Genomic DNA, 25,073 nt, shown 5'->3' with positions numbered 1-25,073 from the left:
TGTGACCCAGAAAGAGACAAGAAGCCGCTGAGCCCCAAACCTACACCTCAGAGGCCTTGCACCCAGCAATGTGTAAATCATCCACAGAAGAGACTCTTAAGCCCTTACTCGGTGCCCCTGGATTCTTGGGCAGAAACAATTCTGGGGCGCCGGGGTGGCTCAGTAGGTTGAGTGTCTGACTTTCGCTCCGGTCATGATCTCGTGGTCCGAGAGTTTGAGCCCCGCGTTGGGCTCTGTGCTGACGGCTCGGAGCCTGGAGCCTGCTTCGGATTCTGTGTCTCCCTCTCTCTGCCCCTCCCCACTCACACTGTGTCTCTCTTTCAAAAATAAATAAACATTAAAAAAAAAAAAAAACAATTCTAACAGATTTCTATGTTTTCCCAGCACATAAACCGGGAGCGGGCAAAAGTTAAAGAAGGCAGGGAGTTGGGGCTACTCCAGACAAGCATTTTATCAGCAGAAGGTAGAGGAGGAGGCCGTGCTATGAAGGAAGAGGCGCCTGCACTCAGGGCTCAGACAGACTCAAGTTCAAGTCCTGGCTGCACCACTTGATATCCGGGTGGCCTTGGCAACATGCTAACCAGTAGGCCTTCCATAAACATCCAAATGCTTTTTGAATTAAACAGAATTGACTAATTGAATTTGGCCCAGAAGGAGCCTTGGGATTGAGAGGCAGAGGGCCTAGAGGAAAATATGGGGGTGGGGTGGGAGAGGCCTCCTGCAGAGACTTGCTGGGAGCCAGACAAACTCCAAAGGCTCAGAAGTGCTATGTGCTTGGGTGGGGGTGTGGGGAGGGAGCAGGGGCGGGGGCAGGGAGAGACACACACAGCACATTAGCAGATCCTGCCCAGGGGACACTCCTGTTCCCACCTGCAGAACCCCCACTCTGTAAGGAGTTAGCAGGGCCTGCCTCTTGGCTCTGCACTAAATGCCGGAGACATTCAGCACCAGCTGAGGCCCCAGCCGGCTGAAAAGGGCAGCAGACGCTCTTCTCTCTGCTTTGGGCCTGTGGTACCTACACACTCCTTCCAGGGGACTGCTTATGGAGGCAGATCTCTTTTCTTCTTAGAGATTTCTTCTGGGATGGAAGGGGGAAAAAACCCAAAGGCAAAAACCCAAAAACAACTCCCGGATGCACCCAAGGGCAGCCCTGGTATCAGACTCAGGCCTGTGCATCCCAGGGTGGGTGCTGTCACCCTTCACCACCGTCCCAGGCCAAGAGAGGCACTGCCACCCCCCACAGGGACAGGCGCTGGGCTCTTTGGAGTTTTCTGGCTCTCACTACCTCCTGTCTGCAAGGGGATGGACCCTAAGGTTCAAGCAGCCCTCACCTCTACCTGAAAGTGTAGCCCTTGAATCAAGGGCAGAATGCCTAGAGAGGCAGGGGGCAGGGGAGGAGAGTGGGCTTTGAACCCAGAACGCTGTCAGATTCTAGTTCACTCTTTGCTCCTCATGGTGAGCCTGTGGGCAGACCGGGGGACTCCTCCTGGCCTCGTGTACAACAGGTGGCACAAATCCCTTTAAGTTTCCATCATATACAAGTGAAGGTTGGTGATGCTATCTCCTGGGAGGACGCCCTGGGGGCATCGGGGGGGTGTAGAAGTGGGTGCAGAGACGGCCATTTTGCATCCAGAAGTCTGAGGGCAGGCAGCCCTTGGGGTAAGTGGGTCTGAGTGTAAGAGTCATGGGGCAAGACAGCTGAGAAGGTAGGACCCCCAGGTGAGACCAAGGTGGACTGTGGTGGGGGACAAGCCCCTGGGACCCTGGGCCAAGGGAGAAGGGAGAGGATAGGTGACCATGCCGGGGCACGTGGTGTCCAGAAGGCAGGGAAGGGAGGGCCGGGGGCATGAGACCAAGCTCTGGTGAGTCCATAGAGCAGGCATGAAGACCACCCCCGTGGACTGAGCAGCATGGGAACCTCATGGAGCCATCTGGGTGAAGGGATGGGACACGGTCCTGAGGGGTGTGGCTTATAGAGAGGGAACAGAGACAGCGCTGTCAAGGAAGGGGAAGAGAGAAAATGCAGCCAGAAGGCAGATGGGACTAAGGGGTGAGGGGGCTTCAAGGAGACACCCCCATGGAGGTGTTAGGGTGGCTTTGTACCATGGCAATGAGGCTAAGCCCACACTTCATTTCTAAGAACTCCCTTGTCAGTGGGTTCCAGGTTAGGGCTGGCCACAGCTGAGATCCACGAGGTCTGGAGGAAGGATGGGGGTACAGCACGGTCCTCTTTCACGGCGGGGGCAAAGTCACAGTGTTCTTCATCACAATCATTCCTTCACGGTGCTGTCCATTCCGTGAGCCACTATATTTCCCCATGACAAAAGCCAGTATTTCGAAACGATGGCACAAAATAAGGCGTGGGTAAAAAAATACCCGTTCACAGTACAAGAGAGACCAGTGGATTTTAACGAACAAAAAAGGGAAAGGTCTTTGATCTGGTTTCGGATTTCACGTCGCAAGTAACCTTAAGAAACAACCATGTGTCAAGTTTCTGTGTAATATCAAAGGAGAGTATCTACAATCAGCGGAACAGACTTTTCGAACCGCCCTCCCTTTTCTAACTGCTTTGTGTGAGGCCAGATCTCCTCCACATATTTCAAGCAAAAGAACACATTGCTGTAGACGTGTCTACGCAGAAGCATGTATGCAGCCCTCCAGCTGCCTCCCGTTAAGCCAGACAGGACAGAGGTTTACAAAAGCGTGATCCCACCCTTCTCGCTTTCTTATTTTGGAAAATAGTTATTTTTGATAAAAATAATGGGTTTACTGTTGTCAATTTTAAATGGATTAAAAATTAAAACATTTAAAAGTTTTCTGGCCTTAAAATTTCTAGGAAGGTAGGGGCGCCTGGGTGGCTCAGTCGGTTTAAGCATCCGACTTCCGCTCAGGTCATCATGATCTCACGGTTCGTGAGTTCGAGCCCCGCGTCAGGCTCTGTGCCAACAGCTCAGAGCCTGGAACCTGCTTCGGATTCTGTGTCTCCCCCTCTCTCTGCCCCTCCCTGGCTTGTGCTCTCTTGCTGTCTCTCAAAAATAAATAAACATTGAAAAAAATTCTTTTTAAATTTCTACAAAGGTAAATATATATATACATATATATTTAAATATAAATATATATGTATATATATACAATATAATATAAATATATATATATTTAAATTTAAATATATATGTATATACATACATATATATACATATATATTTAAAGGTTTGTGTGTTTTTGAGAGAGAGCACAAGTGAGGGAAGGGCAGAGAGAGGGGGAGACAGGATCTGAAGCAGGCTCCGAGCTGACAGCAACGAACCCGACGTGGGTCTCAAACTCAGGAACCTCGAGATCATGACCTGAGTCAAAGTTGGGTGCTCAACCGACTAAGCCACCCAGGGTGCCCCTCTAGCAAGACAAATATTGATAGATACGACCCACATAAAGAGCTGTTCTCTGGGGTCCTCTCCTGGGGGAATTTTTTTGGGGAAATTCTCCTGGGGAATTTTTAAGGGATTAACCAGTTCGGGAAGCCTCTATGCAGGACAGCAGGTATGCCCCCACTCAGCCTCCGCACTGCCCTGTCTGCGGCTCCCTGCAAGGTGGGCAGCCAGCCCCTCCAGCTCCCACGGAGCTCCTAGAGCGGGACAAATATAAGCTCTAACTGTCCCCACGGGTTCCAGTTTGTCCACACTCTCGCCTGTGTCCCACCCGGCCTTCCCTCTCACTGACCTTACGGTGACTCTGGCCACAGCCCTCCAGAGATTTCAAGGCTCCCCCAGCTAATCGTCCCAGCTGGGTGCGGCTGGTGCCATCACAACCCCTGTCCCGTGTCACTCACCGTGGCTCTGCTCCCCTGACCGGACTGTAACTGGTACAGGGGTGGGTGTCTAGGGGAACATGTGGAAATGGCCCTGCAGGGACAAGCAGCGGGGAGGAGAGCAGAGGAGGGCGTCCCAGGGAGAGGGAGAGTGGCACAATGGCACAGGCACCAGGGGAGCCACCGCCCACTGAGGTGCCCTCCACTGATGGGGGAGGGGAGCCGGGAGCGGATAGTGGCGGTCTAGAAGGCGGCAGGCAGGTTTAACTCAGTCCCACCCTCAACTTTGGGATGCGGTGATTTGCAGCCACTGTCACGGAGGCCGCGGCTCCATAAAGGCAGAGAGGCCCCATGGCCGAGCCGCCTTCTCTCCCAGGCTTCATTGTGGTTTTTTATGAGTAAACACTTCTCGATAAAGACTTACTGTCTGCAGAGACCCCTTTATACCCCAAAGGTAAGGGTTTAAGTGGCCTTATAACTGCCGTTACTTATCTTTACAACGGCTAAAAGGAGTCCGCTCAAGAACAGGAGCTTTCATTTCACTGTATATATTTTTAGTGACTGGTTATAAATCAGGTGCATCCCTGGGGCTCAGGGTCTGGGGTCTCCTCCATTCCAGAAGGCCAGTCTAGGAGAACCATCCCTGCTCCCCCGTCCCTGGTTCTCAGGACTGTGGCACAGGCCTCAAGAAGGCAGGACACAGGCCCTTGTGTCTGATGACGCACCGAGGGGATCTTCGGGTCCCTCAGACGTGTTTCTGGGCCCTTCTTTGAGCAGCAGTCTCTTTCCCGTCGTCCTGTGCTCCTTCGCATCACACCTACTCGCTCAACACAGCCTCTGACGAACTCATTCCAACTAAGGCACTGAGGTCTGACAACAGCCAAATTCCTCGCCTCCGTTTGGAGAAGCATCCATTGTACCACGCGCACGTTTGCTGGAGATGAATCCGAATTCCTCTCTAATGACGAAATCGCAGAGAGGGACACAGCAAAGGATTCCCAACCCCCCCGGAATTGCCCTCTGCAAGCGCCCACCACCTCTATCTCCAGGTAGCAGATGCTTCCCACTCATATCCCCCATGCCCTTACGGCTCTGACGCCGTCACCCAACTTCCAGGCACCAGCACCTGTCGTTAACTGGGGGATTTCTCTGCCTCCCAAGCCCCCTTTGCCTGACAACAGGATAGGCCGGAAGTGCCAGAGGGGCCTTCAAGCGAAGACTGACAGGGGTTGGCATTTAGACTTGGCTCTCTTGCCCCTTGGGTGGGATAGATCTCGCGGGGTCCCAGAGCCTCCCCCAGGATGAAAGGTAACTGGCTTGCTAAGGTGCCCTCCTTCTCCTGCCTCCGCTCCCCTGTCCCCTCCCTGCCCCTCCAAACAGATCACGTGTGCCGGAATCCTCATTGCAGAGGCTCTAAGCATTGCAACTGGGACGCCATGTGTGCAAGGAATCTCAAATCCGGGGCACAGTCTGAGGGCCGGGGAGGCTGGGGGTGACTTCCTTCTCAGGACGAGGTGGCCCAGGGGGCTGGCACAGCCCGGTGATCCGGTAGGGAGAAGCCTGTACCCAAGAAAGGCAGGACGCAGTGGGGGCCGGGGAGGGAAGGGGGCACCAAAGGATGAAGGACCAGATGCGTCTGTGCACACAAGACCCTGGGCGAGAGAACGAGCCAGCAGGCTTGTGAAGTGGCTTGGGGCAGCCACGCAGCTGAGAAGTCCTTTTTTCTTCAGCAGGCTTCATGCCCAGTGTGGAGCCCAACACGGGGCTCAAACTCACGACCCCGATATCAAGAGCCGGATGCTTAACGGGCTGAGCCCCCCAGGCGCCACCCCCCCCAAGCTGGGAAACTCTTGCACAAGCAGGGCCAAGAGTCTCAGTCTGACCCTGGGCTTGATTCTCTCACTCCCAAGGCACAGCCCAGCTGAGGGGATCGGGCTGTTCCCTGTGTGCAGCCGGGCCGGTTCTAGGATGGGGGAAGCTCAAGGCCAGGCGGGCCGCCTGCCACATCTCCACCCGGTACCCACGCCACCCCCACCTCCTCTGGGAAAAACTTTCAAAGGCCACTCTTGCCCTCCCCACAGCCCCAAAGCAACGGAGTTCCTAGAATCACCACACGGGCACAGGGAAACACTGACTCTGTTTTTTCTTTGATTCCGTTTTTTTAAGATCCCAGAAGCTTCTGATTCCTCCCTGGGGACACATGCACAGAAACCACGTCTGACCACCCACAGCCCTGCCAGGACATTTGGTCAGCGTTAGTGACGTGCAGGCACCAGCAGGGGAGTTCCAACGCCTTACGTCCCGTGGCACACTGAGAATCCTTCCGCACGCTCCCACAGATGTCACACGGGGATGGGCGGTGGCCACCAAGGAACAGAGGGCTTGTGTGTCCGTGTTCAGCGCCCTCCCCCACCCCCACAGAACAAGGCCATGGGCTCCCACAGGTGGGAGCCAGGTCGGGCCTGGCAATCCACTACCAGAACAATGACTCCTGCTTTCAGCCTCCAGAAAAAAAAGCAAAGCAAAAAAAAAAACAAAACAAAACAAAAAAAACAAAGCCTCCCTGCTTTCAGACGGCTCTCGCCTTCACTGCCACACCAGAGTGGAGGACGGGGTGCACAGACCGGCCGAGGTGAGGGGAGAGCTCCCCTGGGCCAGCTCTGAGCATGATGGCTCAGGAGGAATGTTCCAGAAACAAGGAGAGAGGACAGAGCCTCCATGTCAAGGATGCGGCTGGGGGAAAGGGGATCCCAGCAGCCTGAAGGCCTAGGGTGACATTCCCCAGGCAGAGGCCACGGGCTCCCCCAGTGTCTCCCCCAGAGCTGGAAATGCCCCAGAGGCCCACTCTGGGGTGATGGCTCAGAAACACAGAAAGGGCCTGAGGTCCCCCGTGCTGGCACTGCAGTTGGCTCTTCCAGGGCCCCCACGAGAACAGCCCAGTTGTGGGGCCTCCGCCTCAGTCCTGAGCTCAGCCCCACCAGGGAGGGCATGCCAGACCGAGGAACTGCCCCCGTGTCCTCGGCGCTCAGGGCCCAGGGCGTCTGGCCCCACAGGCCCCACTGCCGCCGCTCGGGCTGGATCCTGGCTTCTCCACACAGGGGTGGCCAGCCGGGCCGTGGTGCAGGTGAGCGCCCCGCCCCGTAGTGCAGGGGTGACCCGGGGGCCAGCTCACCACCCTTTCCTCCCCCAGCAGCGGAAGCGGTTTCCACTCTGCCTCACCAGCACATCTAAGAGAGGCAGTGGCTTCCACATCCTTGGGAAACGCAGGCGAGCCCAGTCTCCCCAGCTGGAGGACCCGGGCACCATTCTCCGAAGTGTGGTCATGTCTTCGGGTATTTCCGGTCTCGCCCGCCCAGGCCGTCAGTTCTGGAAGAACGGGACCCTGCTCAGGGCTGCTGCATTTGAACAGGGGCCTGACACCCTGCTCTCAGGGAGAAGTGTGTCCTTCCAGGCGACTCAAGCAAATGTCCAGGGCATCTAGTGGTGTCTAGAACACTGCTCAGCACACACGAGGCCCTCAATGAATGCCATATGCGGAAAGATGGAAGAGAGGCAGGGTGGCAGACAGAGAGGGAAGGAGGGAGGGGGGTCTGACAAGCAGAGAAATCCAGCAGGAATCACCTGCATTTTGTTTGTGGGGATGGGATGCCTCAAGTCACAGGATGCCAGTCAATCTAGCAAAAGTGCAAGTTTATTCTGGATGTCCCTCCCCCGCTCAAAGCCCTTCCATGGCTCCCTACTACGCATGGTCCAAATTCCTCTGCAGGGCATTCAAGGTTCCCTACAGCCGTTCAAAACTCCCTTTCCAACTGCAGCTTCCCTCCTACCCTTTTGTGTGAAGCCTCCCCTCCAGCAGATGCTCTGGTCCCTACCCTGCACGTGCACCCTCGCATCCTCGCGCCCAGACCTCTGCTCACATTCCCTTCTCAGGACCCTCCCCCACGTGTCCCGCCTTCGAGAAACCCTCCTGAGTGGCACCTACCCCTGGAACTTTCCGTCACTTCCCTAAGGCTTTCACTTGGCACTTCTCGAAACACTTCCTGTTCTCCCATGGGCAGCTCAAAAGGACAATGAGTGACCAGGTGACTCCAGATGCAGCCCAGAGGAGGAGGCCCCAGGAAGGGATGACCGGAGGAGTGCTCCCTGTTTCTGAAGAGCCAGAGCTCCGACCCCATCCACTGGTGAGTATCTACAGGTTCCCAGAGCCCCTAAGGTGTCCCCCTCCTGTCAACTGGCTGAAGAGAGGTGGACATTTTTATTTGGCCTGCCCAGCACCACCTGGGCCCCATTCTCCCATGCACAGTCCTTACGGTCAGGGAGGCTGACCCTCCCCAGACCGCCAGGTGTCCATAACAGCACATGGTCTGGTCACGGTGACTGGCGCACAGGGCGCAGGGCGTCCAAGGCAGGACGAGGAGAAGACGGCCTGGACTTTTCCTAGAGTCACCTGGAAGGAGACACTTCTCCGTGAAAGCAGGCTGTTGGGCCCACGTACACCCGCAGCAGCTCCTGGCAGCCAGTGATTAGAAGATGCCTGCATGGCGACCGAGGGGAAAGCCAACCAAGAGCGTTCAGACTTTGTCCCAAAGACATCCCTGGAACCTCAAGTTCAGCTGGCTGTGGCTTCCCAGTTATGGAAGCCGGGAACTCCATGTAGCTTTGGAGGGTCTGAGTGGGTTTCTGTCACTTGCAATTGAGTGACTTGGTTTCCATCAGAGAAGAGCCATCCTTTCAGGCCTAGGTCTTCCTAGATCCTCGTATATCGCAAATGTCCCTCTTGGGGTTCTGTTTAAGCTGGCTGCCCGTCCTCCACGGGCCTGAGGGGGAGCACAGGGTTGGGGAGAAGGGTTCCTGGGACTCTGGAGCCACAGGCTGGGACTCACTGAGGACAGGGTGAAGCCATGGGGTCGAGGGAGGGAAGACAGTGCAGGGAAGGAGGAAACCGGGGACTCTGGGCCAGGACAGCGAAGGTGGGAGGGTGCACCCGATGACTGCCACTCCTGCCACACAGCTGGGTATGCCCCCCCCCGCCCCGCCCCAGGAGCTGCAACCTGCCTGACACCCACCCTGTGCAGATGCTGTTCCGAAGGGGGCCTGGGACAGCGCTCACAGGTTGGGGACCCCAAGCGTGAGCTGGGAACACCACTGATTCGCTAAGGCCCACCCACCCTGGGCACCGCACCCCTGGCGCTGGCTTGGGTGCCCCAGATCTGCTTCTTACCAGACCTGTCGCACGCTCACTGTGCGGCCTTGGCAAAACATTCCCCTCTCTGGGCCTCAGTGGGCCTCATGGCCCCTGAGGCTCCTCCCTCTCAGAAGCACAGAAGAATCTGGCCCTCTCCAGCCGAGGGCATCACCGAGCCCTGAGCCCCGGCCCTTCCCAGCAAAGCATTTGATTTCAAGCAGGACAGGGCCGGGCACCTCCCCGCCGCCCCCTGGGGCTCATCTACCTGGAGAAGCAGGTGGGCCTGGCGGGGCACCCTGGCTCGCAGGCTGGCCATCTCTCCCAGCCCTGCCTGACCCCGGCAGCGCCTGCCGCTGCAGGGCCCACAATGCCTGCCACAATCAATTATTCAGAGTCCGAGGGAGGACGGGATCTGGTGATAAAGGACTGGAAGTTAGCTGGAGGCTGGTGCTCTTTCTAAAGTGATTTACTCAGCTCCCTCCAAACTCACACCCTTAATGTAATTATTTACTTTGTCATTAAACACCCTCCTTCCACTCCAATTATTTTTAGAGCTTCTGGAGCCTATAGAATTGGCTGGGGAGGCTGCTCATTGGCCAGGGAAGCTGGGTCCTCCCTGAGGGGCAGCATCGCTCACGCAGCCTGGGGACTCCTGGGGACTCACACTGGGGTTGCAGGCCTCACCCAGGCCTGCACCTGGTCATCCCTAACTCCCCCCCTCTCTTCTTCCCTCCCTCCCTTCCCTCCTCCTTCCTTGCTCCCTCCCTCCCTTCCTTTTTAAAACGGAGATATAATTCACATACCATAAAATTCACCCTTTGGAAGGATACAATTCAGTGGTTTTAACTATATCCACACGGTTGTGCAACCATCACCACAATCTAATTCCAGAACACATCATCACCCAAAAAGGAACTCCATATCCATTAGCAATCTCTCCCCGTTCCCTCCTCCCTTCTACTTTCCGCCTCTAGAGATTTGCCCACTCAGACAGTGACACAAATGGAGTCATACAATATGGGTCATCAAGGTTCGTACATGCTGAAGCACGAGTCAGTATTTCCTTCCTTTTTACGGCTGAATAATATTCCATACGCACGAGAATATACTACACTTTGTTCATCCATTAGCTAACGGACTTCTGGGTTATTTCCATTTGGGGGGCTTTTCTGAATCATGTCACTGTGAACATCAGTATACAGGTTTCGGTGCGCTGTTTCCAGTTCTCCGGGGTCTGTCTACCTAAGAACAGATCACTGTCTCCTCCAGCCCTCCTCTCCATCCCATCCTAGGCTCAGAGCTGGGAAAGCTGGGGCCTGGAAGGTCAGCGCTGCTGCGGGCGGCTGGAAAGTTCCGCACTGCTCTGGCCGCTAATGATACAGCCAGGAGCTGCCCCCGGCCCGCTCAGGCAGGTGATGCCACTATCCCGTCGCCCACAAGCCAGACCCTCATGCCCCACACAGACTGCCAGATGAGCGTCATCACCCCCATTTCGCAGATGAGGCAAGGACAGCCCATGTTCATACGTGGGTGTGAACCCACGCCTGCCTGTCTCTAACTGAAGGTCCCCGTTGCTTTCCTTGTCCCCAACACAGCCAGGAGAGATGTGACCGGTGTGTAGACTCAGGGGTCCTACCTGTGTCCAGCCTCAGAACTTGCAGAGGTAGCAAAGTGCATGTTCGTCAGTCTGTACCTCCCTTTCTGACCTTTGTCTTGTGAGTCAGCTCTCTCAGCCCTAGGTACCCCAATACCCTCAGGCTGTCACTGGGCAGAGGCCTGGCACCTGGTAACCCAGGTCACACAGGGGGATCTAGGACAACATGGGCCTCTGCACAAACTTGCAGGCAAGGTGACAGCTGAAGGGTCAATTTCAGGCACTCGGCTGGGACGTGGTCTCCTGCCTTCACCACCATCACACCATGCAGGACCCCTGGCTCTGCCATGCATGAGGCTTCCCCCTGAATGTTCCTTCATTTCCAGAATGGCGGGAATTGAGGAAGGTGTAAAGTCTGTGCCTGATGTCCTCTGCCCAGCACCACCCAAAACCCAAACCCTCCTCTCAAATGTCACTACTCACACTGGGATAGAAACCAGACCCAGAAATGACCCTCCTCAGACCAGAGGCCTTGCTGCCCGGTGTGAGGGTTTCACACTTCCCAGTCCCCACAAATACAAGCTGATAATCCATGCGCACTGGGGAGCAGGGCCAGCCAGGACAGTCTCAGGGAAAGAGCCAAGGGCAGTTTCTCAAGACAGAGCCCCTCCAGCCTCCTCTTCCCTGCCTGTCCAAGAGGAAAGACCAGCTGAGCCTGCAGTGGGGTCCAAACAAGCCATGTGCACCCAGAGCCGGGCTGGAATGGGCCTCCAGCATCCACACGTGGTTATGCAGCAGCCAGAGGACAGACTGGGGGCTCCTGAACATGATATCCCAGGGCTCCCCAGTCCCAAGACAGCAGCTTATGCTGGGGCTGAGGTGTGCAGGCAGTCTTTGCCCAAGGGGCTGACAGACCCACTCTCAGATCCCAGGACCTTTGCACGTGCCGCTCCTTGGGCTAGAAGGCCGATATCCCCCTCGTACATCACGGGCAAGCTGCTACTCCTTGTGAAGATTCTGTTCACATACCTGTGTGTTCATTCACTCTCAAATGTTTATCAGATGCATATGTGCTACTCTCAGAAATAGTTCTAGAATAATCATAATAACAGCAAAAACAATAATACTGAAAGCAACAGTTACTATATACAGAATGCCTACTATATGCCAGGTACTATCCAAGCAATTTATGCTGGTTATCTGTAATCCTGGCCCTCAAAAGATAAGTGTGCTGTCCACTTCTAAGGTGAAGCCACTGGGGTTCAGATCAGCAAAGGATACACAACCGGGAAGCAACGGAGCAAGGATTCAAACCTCGTCTGTCCAAGCCTGAGCCTCGGCCCCCAGACCATGCCGGCCACCCGAGCTGGTGGTCCCATGCACCATTCCTTGTGGCTTGCCCTGAATCCCGCCACACTTTGTAACACCACTTTGGTAACCTCTCCCCAACCATCTGATCTGAGAGTGCAGCTGACCCCCCTAGGGCCTCGGGGCAGAGAGGGCACGTGGCTGCAGGCAGCGGACTTAGCAGGGCCCTACTCAGACATTAGAGACTTTCCAGGTCCTCCTTCTGAAATACTCTGATCACTCCATACATCAGGTAAGGGGCCACATCAGTGTTACAAGTGGGGGTGTCTGGTTTCTCCATAGGGCCACAGCCCCTGGGGAAAGGGACGATGGCCCCTCCTTCTTGGATGCCTCCCCCCACCTCACCCGTCCCTGCCCCCTCTGGTGTTGGCACAGGCTTCAGAAAGGGCAGCAGTCCATTTCCTTCTCTGTGAGCAGAGGTCACCAACTCACACGCGCCAGCCAGAAACACACAGTGAGGGTCTGAAGTGGAAATGCGTGTGCGCCAGCCTCTACAACCCAGGGGGAGAGGCCAGGCGGTCCGTCAAGAAGGCTTCTAGAACACAGATGCATTGCTTTGCCCTCCTTTGCCCGTTAGTGCGCATTCAGAGGCTCCAACACGGCCACAGGACCTCGGCTCGCAAGGTCGAGTGGCCACATAACCACTGGGAGCCCCAGACGCTGCTGGGCCTCCCTTCTGAGCAGTCCTTCCCTCATCCCACTGTCCGTCCCCGCCATGCCTGGCTGCCGGACCCAGAGACCTCTTCCTGGACCCCTGTCTCCAGCCTCCGGCTGCAGGTAGCGCTTTTGAGCAGACACTGACAATCTGATGTGGCAGGGGTCTGCCTTAAACCTCTGGGACTGGTTCCCTGAGGCCTGGGGGTGAGGGGAGAGTCTAGGCACCCCGCCTGTCACTGAAGCAGGAGCCCCTCTCAGGCCACCCCCTGAGTACCCCAGCTTACAGCCACATGGGTCAGACGCTGATTCCCAAGCCCCTGCACTCCCAAGGGGCCGCTCAGCTGCCCTGCCACCCACCCTTTCCTCTTTTCGCCTGGTGAGACCTACACATCCTTACAGGCCCAGCTCTGATGCTGCCTCCCCAAGAAGCTTCCTGGGCGGGATGGGTCACATCTGCCCAGTGTCCCCATAGCGCTCTGTTCTCTGTCCCCTGATGCCTTCAGTTGGGTGCTCCTGGAGGGCAGAGGCAGAGTCTCTGCATCACCACGTCTCTGACGGGTGTTCCGGAACCATCTGCGGGACGCACACACGCGCTCAGGGAACCCAGAGGCACCCGGGCCGCTTCCAGAAGGCCACGGGTCCCCCTTCTCTTTCGGGTATCCCGCTTCCGCCCCAAACACCAGGCCTGACTTCATTATCTTCAAAATGTTCCCAAGATCAGAGGCAGGGAGACCTGGCCACAAACATAAAATAAATTATCCCCCCACACCAATGATAAATGGTCCTATTAGCAAACCAGATTGTTAAACTCCGATATAACAGAACGCAGGAAACCGGGGCCCATCCATTCTCCCTCTGGCGCATACTGAGTTGTAAATAGGTTATTTTGTGTGTAAATAACACATTAAAACACAGCATTAGCTGTGTCTTTTGATAGAGAGGAAATTGTTACAAATAAATAATTCCGGACAGGAATGTAAAATAAGCCAGATTTAATAGTGCATGCCTGGTGCAGCCGTGTTAAACATGACTAAAATGATAAACCCCAGAATATACTAATAGTAAACTATGCACTGACATCAAAGTAATGAGGCTGTATTTTTACCAAGCTTTAGAAATGCTAAAATTAGTTTTGACAGAACCAAACGTCAGAAAAATGTCTCCAACATAAACACCATCAATTCGGGAAGCCGGGGTTTGGGACAGGACCGGGGGGCAGGGCAGGGAGCAGCTGTGTCCCATCCCATCGGTGATACCCGGTGAATCGATTTCCGGTCCCAGCGGTGTCACTAGACGAGTTTGTGCTTCGTGTCTCTGGACCTTGGCTTCCACATGTCTAAAAGGAACAGATTTGAACTATATGATCTCTCAAGCTTCTCCAAGTTCTATAATCGGAAAGGACTTTGAAGCTTTCCCCAACGCTGCAATAGTTAAAACACGCACAGTGAACCACAAGAGATGAGGCCACGTTTGCCAAGGGCCCAGGGGGGAAACAGGAGCCTCAGGCACTTTCCTTCTCTGTGAGCAGAGGTCACCAACTCACACGCGCCAGCCAGAAACACACAGGGCGGGTCTGAAGCGGAAATGCGTGTGCGCCAGCCTCTACAACCCAGGGGGAGAGGCCAGGAGGTCCGTCCAGAAGGCTTCCAGAGCACAGGCCCTGGGCTGGGCCTCGAACGCTGACGTGAGATATGGCGGGGGCGGCCATGTTGGGGCTAATGGGGGCATCTGCTCTGATGCTGGACGGCAGCTGTTTTGAGTGACGTTTAGAGCGGCCTTTAGAGGACGGCGTCCGGGATATGCCAAAGGAATGGGCATTCAGACTCATGTCACTAATGTTTACTTTGTCAGTGCCCGGGCCCTCTGATAGCCGCTCTGCAAACGCTCTCCCATTTCTCCTTGTTGGAGCCAGATGTGGTTACCAGTATTACCCCCAACTGATGGCCTTGGGAAAAGCTAGCCGGCTTGCTCCAGACACACATCTGGCAGTGGGGAGCAGGAAATAGCCCAGGTCCTTCCTACCACACTCCACTGAGGGCCAGAAGAAGCCTCCAACCCTCCCCTCTGCCCCAGGGGCCCCGGCCCTCCGGCACAGCCCTGGCACACGAGACCTCACTGGCCAGGGCATCGTGAGTCCCTCAGAGCTCCCCGGTAAAAGCCCGGGCGGTCGGACTGCGTCCCGCTCCCTGGGTGGACAGAGCTGTCAGCGAGGACCGAGCTCTGCTCTAGGAAAAAGTCTGATGGGAACTGGCTGTTCCATGTGACTGGGCCATTAAAACAAGCTCAGCCGCAGCACCAACGGCCATCCTGAAAATCACTTAAATAAGAATAATTGCCCATTTAGTCACACCTGAGTGCATCCTCCAGCCCAAGGCGAAAGTGTGTGGCCCCCGCAGAGCAGTTCGGGTAGGCCGGGAAGCCTGGGCCCGCTCGGCAAGTTCCAGAGGGCCTCAGGTGGGGGAGCTGGGGCCAAGGAGCAGGCCAGCCCAACTGACCCTGGTCTCCCAAGGGCCTTGGCGACCTGAGAGGGAGGAGGCCACAACAGCCGACCGGCACACACTTGGCGTAACGTCGTCAGACGCCGCTCACTCAGCAACCGTTTGTCGGCCGTCTGCCTTGCTGGGCCGGGGCCGCAATGGTGACCAACCAACGCCCTGCCCGTAGGGCATCCTAGCGGGAGGGCAAGAGGCAGAGAGAGGGCAGAGACACCAGGGTCTCGGAGGTACTTATCAAGGACAGGGCTCCAGGTGACTTGGGTACATTTCCTCACCCTGGGCGCCTCAGCCAGAATGCTCGCCACCTGATTCCCTTGCAGACTATGGTATTGGCGCAGCATTCCGGGACTGGCGGGGATGTGTCACCGCTGAGCAAAAACGTGCCTGGAAGCAACTTTCAAAGAAGCCAACAGGGCCGGTGTACAAGATGAAGGGGTGGCCAGTGCAGTCGGAGGCACAGAGGCCCCCCCCGCAGCAAGGAGCGATGTGCTGGGAGCCGCACCGTAACATGCAGGGCACAACGCTGCCCGCACTGACCGGCGGCACCCGGTTAGTGCCCCACCTCCAGGGATACACTCCATGCCTTGGGACCCACCGCATCCAAAGGCTTGGGAAGCCTGCTACACATACACATGCCCGGGGCCCCAGCCTGGGAGGTTCCGTTTCAGCAGGTCTGGAGTGTCCCGGGAATCTGCATTTATGACAGGTATATCGCAGGATTCTGAGGCATGGCCAGTTTGGGCAACCTCTGGTCTGATGCCACCCTCCAGCGTACAGGGGAGAAGGCTGAGTTAGCAAGGCCAGGGACCCACTAAGGTCGTCTACCCAGGACAGCCTGTGATAGTGAAGCAAAGCAGGACAGAAACTCAGGCCTGATTTCCAGCCCAGGGCTCCCTCCACCACTCTCAAGCAGGAAGACAACAGAAATCTGGTCTTCCTACAACCTGTCCGGCCTCAACAAGTCAACTAGCAAGAGTCGCCAGTGAAGGGGAGACTTTCTAAGTCAGAAGGAGCCTGCAGGCCTAGAAAAGGAAAACCGGTGATAGTTAACAAGGCAGAGACTGAACCGGGATCTCCACAAAGAGCTAACTTAGCGCCTGGCATTTTATGTTGCTAACGCAAGTAATTCTCACAACACCGTGATGTGGGTGCCATTATTGTGTCCATTTTACAGACGAGCAAACTGAGACACAGACCTGCCCAAGGTGAGCAGAGCTGGGCCTTCCTTACCCAAGTGGTATGGCTGCAGAGTCTGAGCTGTTTCTTAAGGCTACGCCGCGCCACCTGTGAGGTACCCCGTGCCAGGCAGGTGTGAGCACATCGTGTCTCCCACAATGTTTGTTCAGCAGCTCCGCTGTGTGACTCCCACTTTACATATGGAAAGTCACACTATGCCTCACGCAGCTAGAACACAGAGGGCCCTACAAGTGCATCAGAATCCCCACAGCTCACTGGGCCCCACTTCCGGAACACTGCTCCAGGAGGCCTAGGGTGGGGTCCAACTCCCAGGGGTGCTGATGCCGCTCGTGGGGGACCTCAGTGGGGGGGACCCTGGCCCAGCACACAGTGGGCACTCTGCAACAGTTAGGTGTTAGCCACTGTAGGCGCCTCGCAGAATTTCTAAAGCCCGTCTGGCTGTTTGACCTCAGGGACTTAGCAAAGCTCTCGGACCGAGACCCGGCTCCAAGGTTTATGGCTCCAGACTTTCCGATCATCCCAGCCCGGAGGCCTGAAGTGGCTGGGTCCCTGGAGCTCAGCTGAGGCACACAGACAGGTCCAGAAATATTTTTGGAAAGAAAATCCACTGCCGAGGAGGAAAATGCGACAGCATTTGGGCAGTTTCGGCGTAAAGCAATGAAAAACATCTGAATCAAATTGCCTTTAAAATTACGCCATTTTAAAAATTAAAGGGGGAAAAAAGCTCTGGGCCAAAATGTGTTTTTTAAAGATTTATGGCCTCCAAAGTGTTAGCACCACAGCTAAAGTCGCCAGGAGAGGACCCGCCAGCCTCGGCTTCTGCCGTCTGCTCTCCGGAGCTGCTCCCGCCAGACAGGTGATTCACTGAACCTTCCCCCAGTCTGACCACAGTGCTGCTTCCTCTCTGCTACTGCCCTGTTCCGCGGGCTCAGAGAGGTTGCAACTCTGAGTGGAAACGCCCAGCCCCCAGCACGTCCAGCCTCGTGACACTCCAGGAGGTCAAGCCATAGAGGCCAGTCAAGCCACGTGACTTTTCGGGTCCCTCCGCAAATAAGTCACAGCCTCGAATCTCAAAGTCACAAAGAGCAGGTGCCGTTAGCCTCTTGGACAGATGTGTGACTTTCCGCAGCTGGGGCGGAGGCTGGACGATTACCACACGGTATCAGTGGGCTGGGCTTTAAGGCCCACATCACCCACAAAGAGTCTAAAATCACAGTCTGAAAGCAAATACCAAAAAAAGGCCTCTCACCACGTGACAGGGAAAGAGCCGGAGCCTCTGATCCCGCCCTCTGTTACAGCAGCTGGTGGCCTTGGGCAAGTCCCTTCCCTGCCTCATCGCTGTCTCTTTTATAAAATAGAGCCTTCAAGCGCTCAGGAAACAGACGTGCCTGCCACTCTAGCCTGGTACCCAGCAGCTCCGTGTGCTGGGAGAGGGTCAACAAGAGGCTGTGGTAGAAGACAGCGGGGGCAGGCGGCCCTGATGTGTAGCGTTTGCCCATTTTCCTCCCGCAACTCTTCCCACTACGGCCAACTTTTAGTTACGAACTGAAGGTCGAGGACGGCAGGATTGGAAGATGTCTACACTCCACTCCCACAAGTCAGCAGCGGCTGGCTCCAGCACACCCCGGCTTTCAGAGGTAGTTACATTCGAATAGAAGGTTCTAAAAGGCTGACGGTCCCTAAGAACCACAGTGATGAGCTTCCCCTATGCATCGTCCATCACCCTGAGTCCCAACATCTGGACGGCCGTTGCTAACGGTCCTTCCGGGGAGTCTAAAGTTGTGAGAGACGTAAGACAGAATTTGCATCCTGCTTTTTCTCGCTGTTGGAACGCAGTCACACCTCCCCACGTTACTGTAAAGTCTCCTGATGCACGTTTTCAGTGGCCACATAATGTTTTATTCAATAAACGTTCCATAGTTTGATTAATCAATCTCCTATCATCGAACACACAAGCTTACTGTTTCGTGGCTTATTACACGGTGGTCCAGAGGATGGCTGAGTCTTGTCTGAGGATGTCAGGAGCCCTGTGGTGAGCAACACAGGGACAGCCTACAAACTGGCAGGGCTGCAAGGTGTCCAGCTGGGGCGGGCAGCCTGTAGTCCAGGCCAGCTCCTGACCCTCGATCCCATCCCCTCGTCCCACCACCAATTCCAGGGCCTTCACCCCCACCACTGGAATTGTATGGCTTTGGCTCTAAGAGGGAACACACCTGTAGGTAGAAAGATTTCATTTCCACATCATTTTTCCATGGTGAAAAGCTGGAAACAGCCTAAGTGTTCAAAGGCAGGAGATCGTCACGAGATCATGAAGACTTTGGGTGACATCTGCCAAATGTTATCCGAACGTCCACCTCACGACACAGACTGGGAAAACAGGGCCCAGAGAGGAAAATGACATGGCCCCCAGGGATGTGGCAATTAGGACCCAGGCCAGCCCCTTCTGGGCTGCACCACTGGGCCTCCCTCACCCTGTCCTTGGAACACAGCCTCAAAGTCCAGGGCACCCATTCCATGATACCCCTGGCCTTGCCCCATGCAGGCTCCTGCCTGACTCTTGGAGGGCCCTCCCCCACAAACTGTGCACACAGGGCCACGGGGAGCAGGAGCAGTGAAGAGGCTCCCCAGGGTCAGCTGCACCTGACCGGAGACCCGTTGCAATGACAGGTCGCAGCCAGCTCCGCTGGAACCGCATCAGCCAGTAGCTGCTCCAGGCTCAGGGAATGAGGGGATGGGGGCCTGCAGGAGTGGGTAGGGCCAGCATCCTAGGGGGCCGGTGCAGGTGGGGTAGAGCAGGGTTGGATGCCTCCGAGGAACCACTGCACCCCAAGCTATCTGCCCGTTGCCCGTCCCCCCAGCATCGAGATCCCCTCAGGCATCTGCCATTATTGCACATTGGTGACAATGAGGTCTGACGCTAGAGGGGCTTCCCCCCAATTACATCTCAATCACTGTGTAATTACTGCTTAAGTCTGTTCTCTGCTACTATGGCATGGCCGTAAATCTTGCCATGTGGTAGTTCATGACCCACTCACAGCTCAGGAGAAGTAGACCCAGACCGTGGGGAGAACAGAGGCCCCGAGGCAGGCCAGAGATGCACGGAGGCCCAGGCTTGCCAGGGCTCACTGAGGCCTCGGAGACCCATGGATCTGTCCCTTAGGCAGAGGGACAGCTTGAGCAGTCACCAAGGGGTAGGGGAAGCCTGACCCCAGGGAAGGAACAGATCACATGCAGACACGGCCAGGCCCAGGACAAGCCAGCCCTGTGACCAGGCAGCCTGGCCTCCCAGCCAGCCAGACTCCTACCCTCAGCCTCCCCTCCTCTGCTGACACCACCCTGTTGGAGGGCAGGGTGTCCACCTGGGGCTTTGGCTCCTACCTCCACCCCAGCTGGTCGCACAAGAAGGGCCTGGACAGCCAGTCTCCAAGAGGGACAGGAGGCGAGGGGCATCACCCAGGTAGGGAGGCCAAAGGCTGGCCTCGGGTCTCCCCCTCCTTCCTGACTTGGGCCACACATCCTAATAACGACCTCCAACTTAGAATCATGAACAAAAATAAAACTAAATGTAGTAACCACACCCCAGAGGTCCTCTAGTTCACTCTTGGAACCACCAACTCCTTCCTCCACGTCTGAGGGTCTCCCCAAGTCCCTGGGCTCCAGCCCCCAGCTACGCCCAGCGCGGGTCACGGACCAGGAGCACCAGCATCACCTGAGTTCTGGAGAGAAACGCAGAAACTCAGCCCTGCCCGACTTGCTAAACTGGGCTCTGCACTTCAGCAAGCCGCCCCCCACCCCCACCCCCGCCATGCGTGTTCGCATCAAAGTGTGAGAGGCACTGCCCATGCCTGCACGACCACCCCGCTGAGGCAAATCTGTGCCTGAGCGGCAAGCAATAGGCCATGACTAAATGCACTTGAATAAAAAAGGGAAAGAGAAGAAATCTAAGACTCTCCACTCCTCTGAGACAGAAATAGTTTTGTGGCCTCCAGATGGACTGCGCGCACACAAGGGGAGGTCTCGCCTTCCCGCCAAACTTTCCCGACGGGATGCTGGCACGGACCAGTGGAAACCAGAGAGCATTTCTCTCCGGGGCAGTAAATGAGAGGCTGAGGCTTGTGGAGTTCTTCTGTTATAATTAAGTTGGCCAGAAATTCACCTAAGGATACTAAATTCTGTACCTGACCCTCTAATTACAGCCAGAGGGATCAGGAGACAATTACTTTCCAAAATAGTCCTTGGCAGGCCAGAGGCCCGAGGCCGTGTCTCTGGCACATCTCAAACGTGCCAACCGAACGCTCCCAGCGCCGCTCAGCAGACTGAGGGCGGCCGGATCCCCGAGAAACCTGCAGGCGAACGTCAAGGGGCCCCGGATCCCCGGGAGCAGGGGCGCCCTCCTCTTCGCCCCCCATAAACCCAGCATGCCTGCCTGGTGACATCGGCCACCGGCCTAATTAAATCCTAACGGGCTAATGAAAAACACCCCTGCTGCCCGCCGAGTGTGAAGAACACATATTACCTCCTTGGGCAGCCACCGCTGCCGCGGCCGCCGTGGCCACCGCGAGAGCAGAGGCCTTCCTGCCCGGGTTGGGGAAAGCGACACCCTCCAGGCTCCCACTTTTGGCGTCTTTCTTCTCCGTGGCCGTGACTGAGGCGGACGTCTCCATCTTAGCCGCTCATGGTCCTGGGTGACAGCCCTTGAAGAAAAAGACAAAGACGCTCAGCACCACTGACTGCCCCCAGACCCAGCCGGGAAACGCCGACCCAGATTCACGGCCGCCGCACGCTATGAAAGCTTAATTCTCTCATAATTGGGAAGGAGGGTTTAATTAATTTCGAGAATTATTAGTTCTGAGACTCATCTGGTCTTTTGAACGACCTCGTGGACAACAGCCGAGCGTCTGCGTTGCCTTCGACCCCAGATTTTTAAAAATCTGGGCAGCAAGTTCTACTTTGAGAAATGAAGTCAGGGGCAATGACCGCCAACTGGGCATCACAGGAAAATGAAAACAGAGTAACAATTCCTGAGTGGTCCTCAAAGAAAAGCCCTCTTTTAAAAAAAAATTTTTTTTAAGTTTATTTATTCTTGAGAGAGAGAGAGAGAGAGAGAGTGCAAGCAGGGGAGGGGGAGAGAGAGGGGGAGACACAGAATCCGAAGCAGGCTCGAGGCTCTGAGTTGTCAGCACAGAGCCCGATGTGGGGGCTCGAACTCACCAACCACGAGATCATGACCTGAGCCGAAGCCGGATGCATAACCGACTGAGCCACCCAAGCGCCCCAGAAAAGCCTTCGTTTTTCCTGTTCCTTCCCTGCTCACCAGGATCCATCTCTCGTGTACTTGTGTATATGTGTATTCATTCATTCATTCATTCATTCAAACATTTTTTTCACCATTTATGCACTAGCACATATTCGGTCAACATAGTTTTCAGCCCCTATTATGTATCAGGCATTCTGTCTGGTGCTGAAGGTACAGTCCACGGAGTTTACATTCTACCTGGCAGAGACATGGTATATGGGCCGGGGGGGCGGGGAGAGGTGGAATAAACGTATATTTAGCTTCAGTTAGTGAGAGGTAGTGTCAATAAAGCAAGCAAAGTGGAAGGACAGAGCAGGGCAGAGGGGCAGAGGGCCCACCGCCTTCGTCTCTGAGGTTGGAACGGGGTGCCATGTGAATCTGCCATGGAAGCCCACGGCAGTCAGAGGGCAGAGGCAGGAGCCACAAAGCTGGATGGGCAGAGGCTGGCCCGTCTGAGGAACAGCAAGGAGAGTGCAGGCTCTGGAAGGTCTTGAGCAGATGGGGTGTATGACAGGTCTCACGGGGGTATCGGGGTCACTCTGCTGTCGTGTGAGAGCAGATCTGGGGGAAGGGGAACTACCAGAGAGGCCGGGAAGACGTGATGGTGGTCTGAGATGGTGAATGGCGGGGATCACAGACTTTCCAGGGCTTGGACCGGGATGCAGGGCACAGGTAACGCTCCCTCTGTGGCTGAGTCCTGGGTCACAAGCAAGCCTTTCACTAATATGCCTCATCGCTGGCAGAAACTGCTAATCGAGCATTTGTTTCAAGTTACAGAATAGAGACATGAGCCAATCTTCTTAGAAGAAGAGTAGTAGTGTCACAGGTGGATCAGATTTTTGGCTGACGACCTGGATGAATGAATGGCCGTGCCATTGGCTGGGATGGGGTCCCACTGGGTGAGAAGCTGGTTTGGGGCAGAGATCAGGAGCTCAGTCTGGGCCATGTTAAGTTGGAGTGCCTATTAAATCACGCAGAGGCTGTTGGAAACACAAGTTCACAGCTCGGGGGAGAGGTAGAAGCTGGAGGGAGGAATATGACAGCCACCGCGCAAGATCTCCGAGACAGAGGGTGGAAGCCAAGAAGAAAAGTTCCGGAAGAAAGTTCCAGAGCTGAAACATGGACATTCCAACATTTCCAGGAAAAGGAGAAGAAACCCGCCAAGGAGACTAAGCAGGAACTGCCAGTGGGAGAAAGGAGGAAACGACCACCAGGGGAGCGTGGCGGGGGGAGGGGGGGCCGGAAGCCAAGGCAGGAGTGAAACAGCCTGAAGAGGGGGAACAATCAGCTCCCTCCTAAGCTACTGAGAGATGGGAGACAGTGAAGCCTGAGGGCTGACCCGTTTCGGTCGCACGTGGTGACCAGGGTCCCTGAGTGGAGGTAGGAAAAACAGAGGCACAAACGATTTCATCAGGAAGCTTTGCCGTAAAAGCCAAACATAAGGCAACAACTGGAGAGTCCGGAGGTCCGCGGCTGCTGCGGCAGAAAGGAGGCGGGGCTGGTTCGCAGGCCGGTGGGAAGGGAATGTTCTGGTAGGGAGCCCGTGGGTCACAGCAGGGCAGAGACCAAAGGCAGTGGTCAGCTCCATCCCCGGGGGCCTCGAGGTTAAATCCACATCTTCAGGTCCAGAATTTCATCCTGTTAGATCCGCACAAAACTCTCGTGTCTAGGTGGAAAATGGGAAAAGTCCAGAACGACGGATGTGATGTATCAGAGACGGTCCACGGTCCTGCGGGCCTGCCAGGGGAAACAGCCTGCGTCCTGGACCGCCTGGTTTTGTCTGCACACACCGGCCTGTCCCGCTTCCTCAAACTTTCAAAACTCCCTGTCAAGAAAACCCAAGGCCGATGGGGGACAGAGAAATCTCCCTGCAGATTCTGGTGAGTTACGGGGTTTCCTTTGGCCCCGAGTCTATTTGTGTCATCTGGCTATGGGAACCGCTCACCGGCGACACAGCCCGGCCCGCACCCGCTCCGCCTTCTCGGCCCCCTCAGCCTGGCCACCCGGCTGCACCAAACCCACATCTCACTGCATTCTTCCTCTGGCCAAGGCCGCGCTGAACCCCCGTGGCTTTTAGGTAAAGTCTTCCTGTAGACTCCCCTGCCCACATCTCCTTCCCACCCAGACAGGTGTGACTAGTCTAATCCTGTCTGTCACCAGGCCCCCGCTCAAGCCATGCCACCCACCCGCAGTCCTTCGCCCTTTCTCTGCGGACCCCTACTCTTCCTTCAAGATGCCACTCGGATATCAGCTCCTCTGGGAAAGCCCCCCAACTCCTCCCCAGTTCCAGTCACTTCTGCTTTGGGATTTCTGCACCAACCCAGCACCCTTAGGTTGTAATCATCACCTCCAGGTCAAGCTGACACAGAGCAAACGCTCAGAAAACGCCTGGCAGAGAAAATGGACCTTTGTGGCAGGAAACCACAGCTCTTTGAAATGCAAGTGGTTTTGTGAACAGCCTGGGTTTTCCTCCCCAGAAGCTCAGGTAAAGGAATATTTAGGCCCAACGTTGAAACACACCTTGAATTTGGAAGTAAGGACAAAAATAACAATAACAGCTGGAACAACAAAACTTTAATAAGCATTTACCGTGTGCCAAACACCTTACGGGAGGGATCTCATTTAATCCTCACATTTTATATAGGAAGAAACCAACGCTCAGAGAAGTTGAGTAACTGGCTCTAAGACGCACCAAAGCCGTACTCTCAAGCACCACAGTGAGCTGTCCCTTGCATAAGGATGCAACAGTGCTAAGGGATTTACCCCGGAATCCCCTGGAAGGCATAAGGTAACCGTTGAGCCCTTCGGGTATGGGGAGCACTGTGCCAGGAGCCCAGGGGACCCAAGAAGCAAGTTTTGGCGTGGCTCCCGCCCTAGTCATGTATCCAAGGTAGTGACACCGGTGGATAGAGACCACCAGTCAAGGGTGGGCCAAAGCTGAGGCTCTTTTGGGGCTGTGTGCAAACACCGTGACTGGGCTGTGTGCCTGTCTGCTGGAGCCGTCCAGGGTAGGCGGTCGTACATTCATTCGCTAACCCTTTACTCAACACTTCTTCACTGATGACCAGCTTCATGCCTCACCTGCACTAGGCTGGGAGCTGGCGAGGCCCTGCACGACCCCTAAATGAATTAGGTGTCCTTGCCCAGGGATTGGATACTCCCCCAACGTGTCACGGTCACGACCTGCTACACCCCCACCTGGCTTCCTGCTTGACTATGACCTCATCCAGGGCACGGCTGGGCCTTGCATCCCTAGGTCCCCGCTGAGCAGATACTCAGAACCCTTGCCGATGGGTAAGGTGGGCACAGGGAGCCAGGCCTGCGTCTGGAGGGCATGGGGCTCAGTGGACCAGAAACCAGCGGAGGACTCCGGGTGCCCACAGCGTCAGCGCATGAGACCAAACCCCAGCCCCAGCCCCAGTGCCGGGCTGGCAGACCCCCGAGGCATGGATCCAACCCTATCCGAATGCAGATGG

The 25,073-nt window shown here is 55.8% G+C and overlaps 1 protein-coding gene across 1 annotated transcript in view; it reads right to left on the bottom strand.

The window, feature by feature from the left end:
* The window catches only part of GLI2 (GLI family zinc finger 2), a 256,037-nt gene that overhangs the window by 166,072 nt on the left and 64,892 nt on the right, over nucleotides 1–25,073 (bottom strand). The window contains exon 2 of the mRNA XM_058715539.1: nucleotides 20,818–20,995. Within this exon, the coding sequence (XP_058571522.1) occupies nucleotides 20,818–20,965 (148 nt within the window). The 5' untranslated portion in view covers nucleotides 20,966–20,995. The remainder of the gene's footprint in view (nucleotides 1–20,817; nucleotides 20,996–25,073) is intronic.

Source organism: Neofelis nebulosa, chromosome 2, assembly GCF_028018385.1.
Source record: "Neofelis nebulosa isolate mNeoNeb1 chromosome 2, mNeoNeb1.pri, whole genome shotgun sequence".
NCBI lineage: Eukaryota > Metazoa > Chordata > Mammalia > Carnivora > Felidae > Neofelis > Neofelis nebulosa.
Note: the sequence above shows the minus strand (reverse complement) of the source record. Positions and strands in the feature narration are given on the sequence as shown.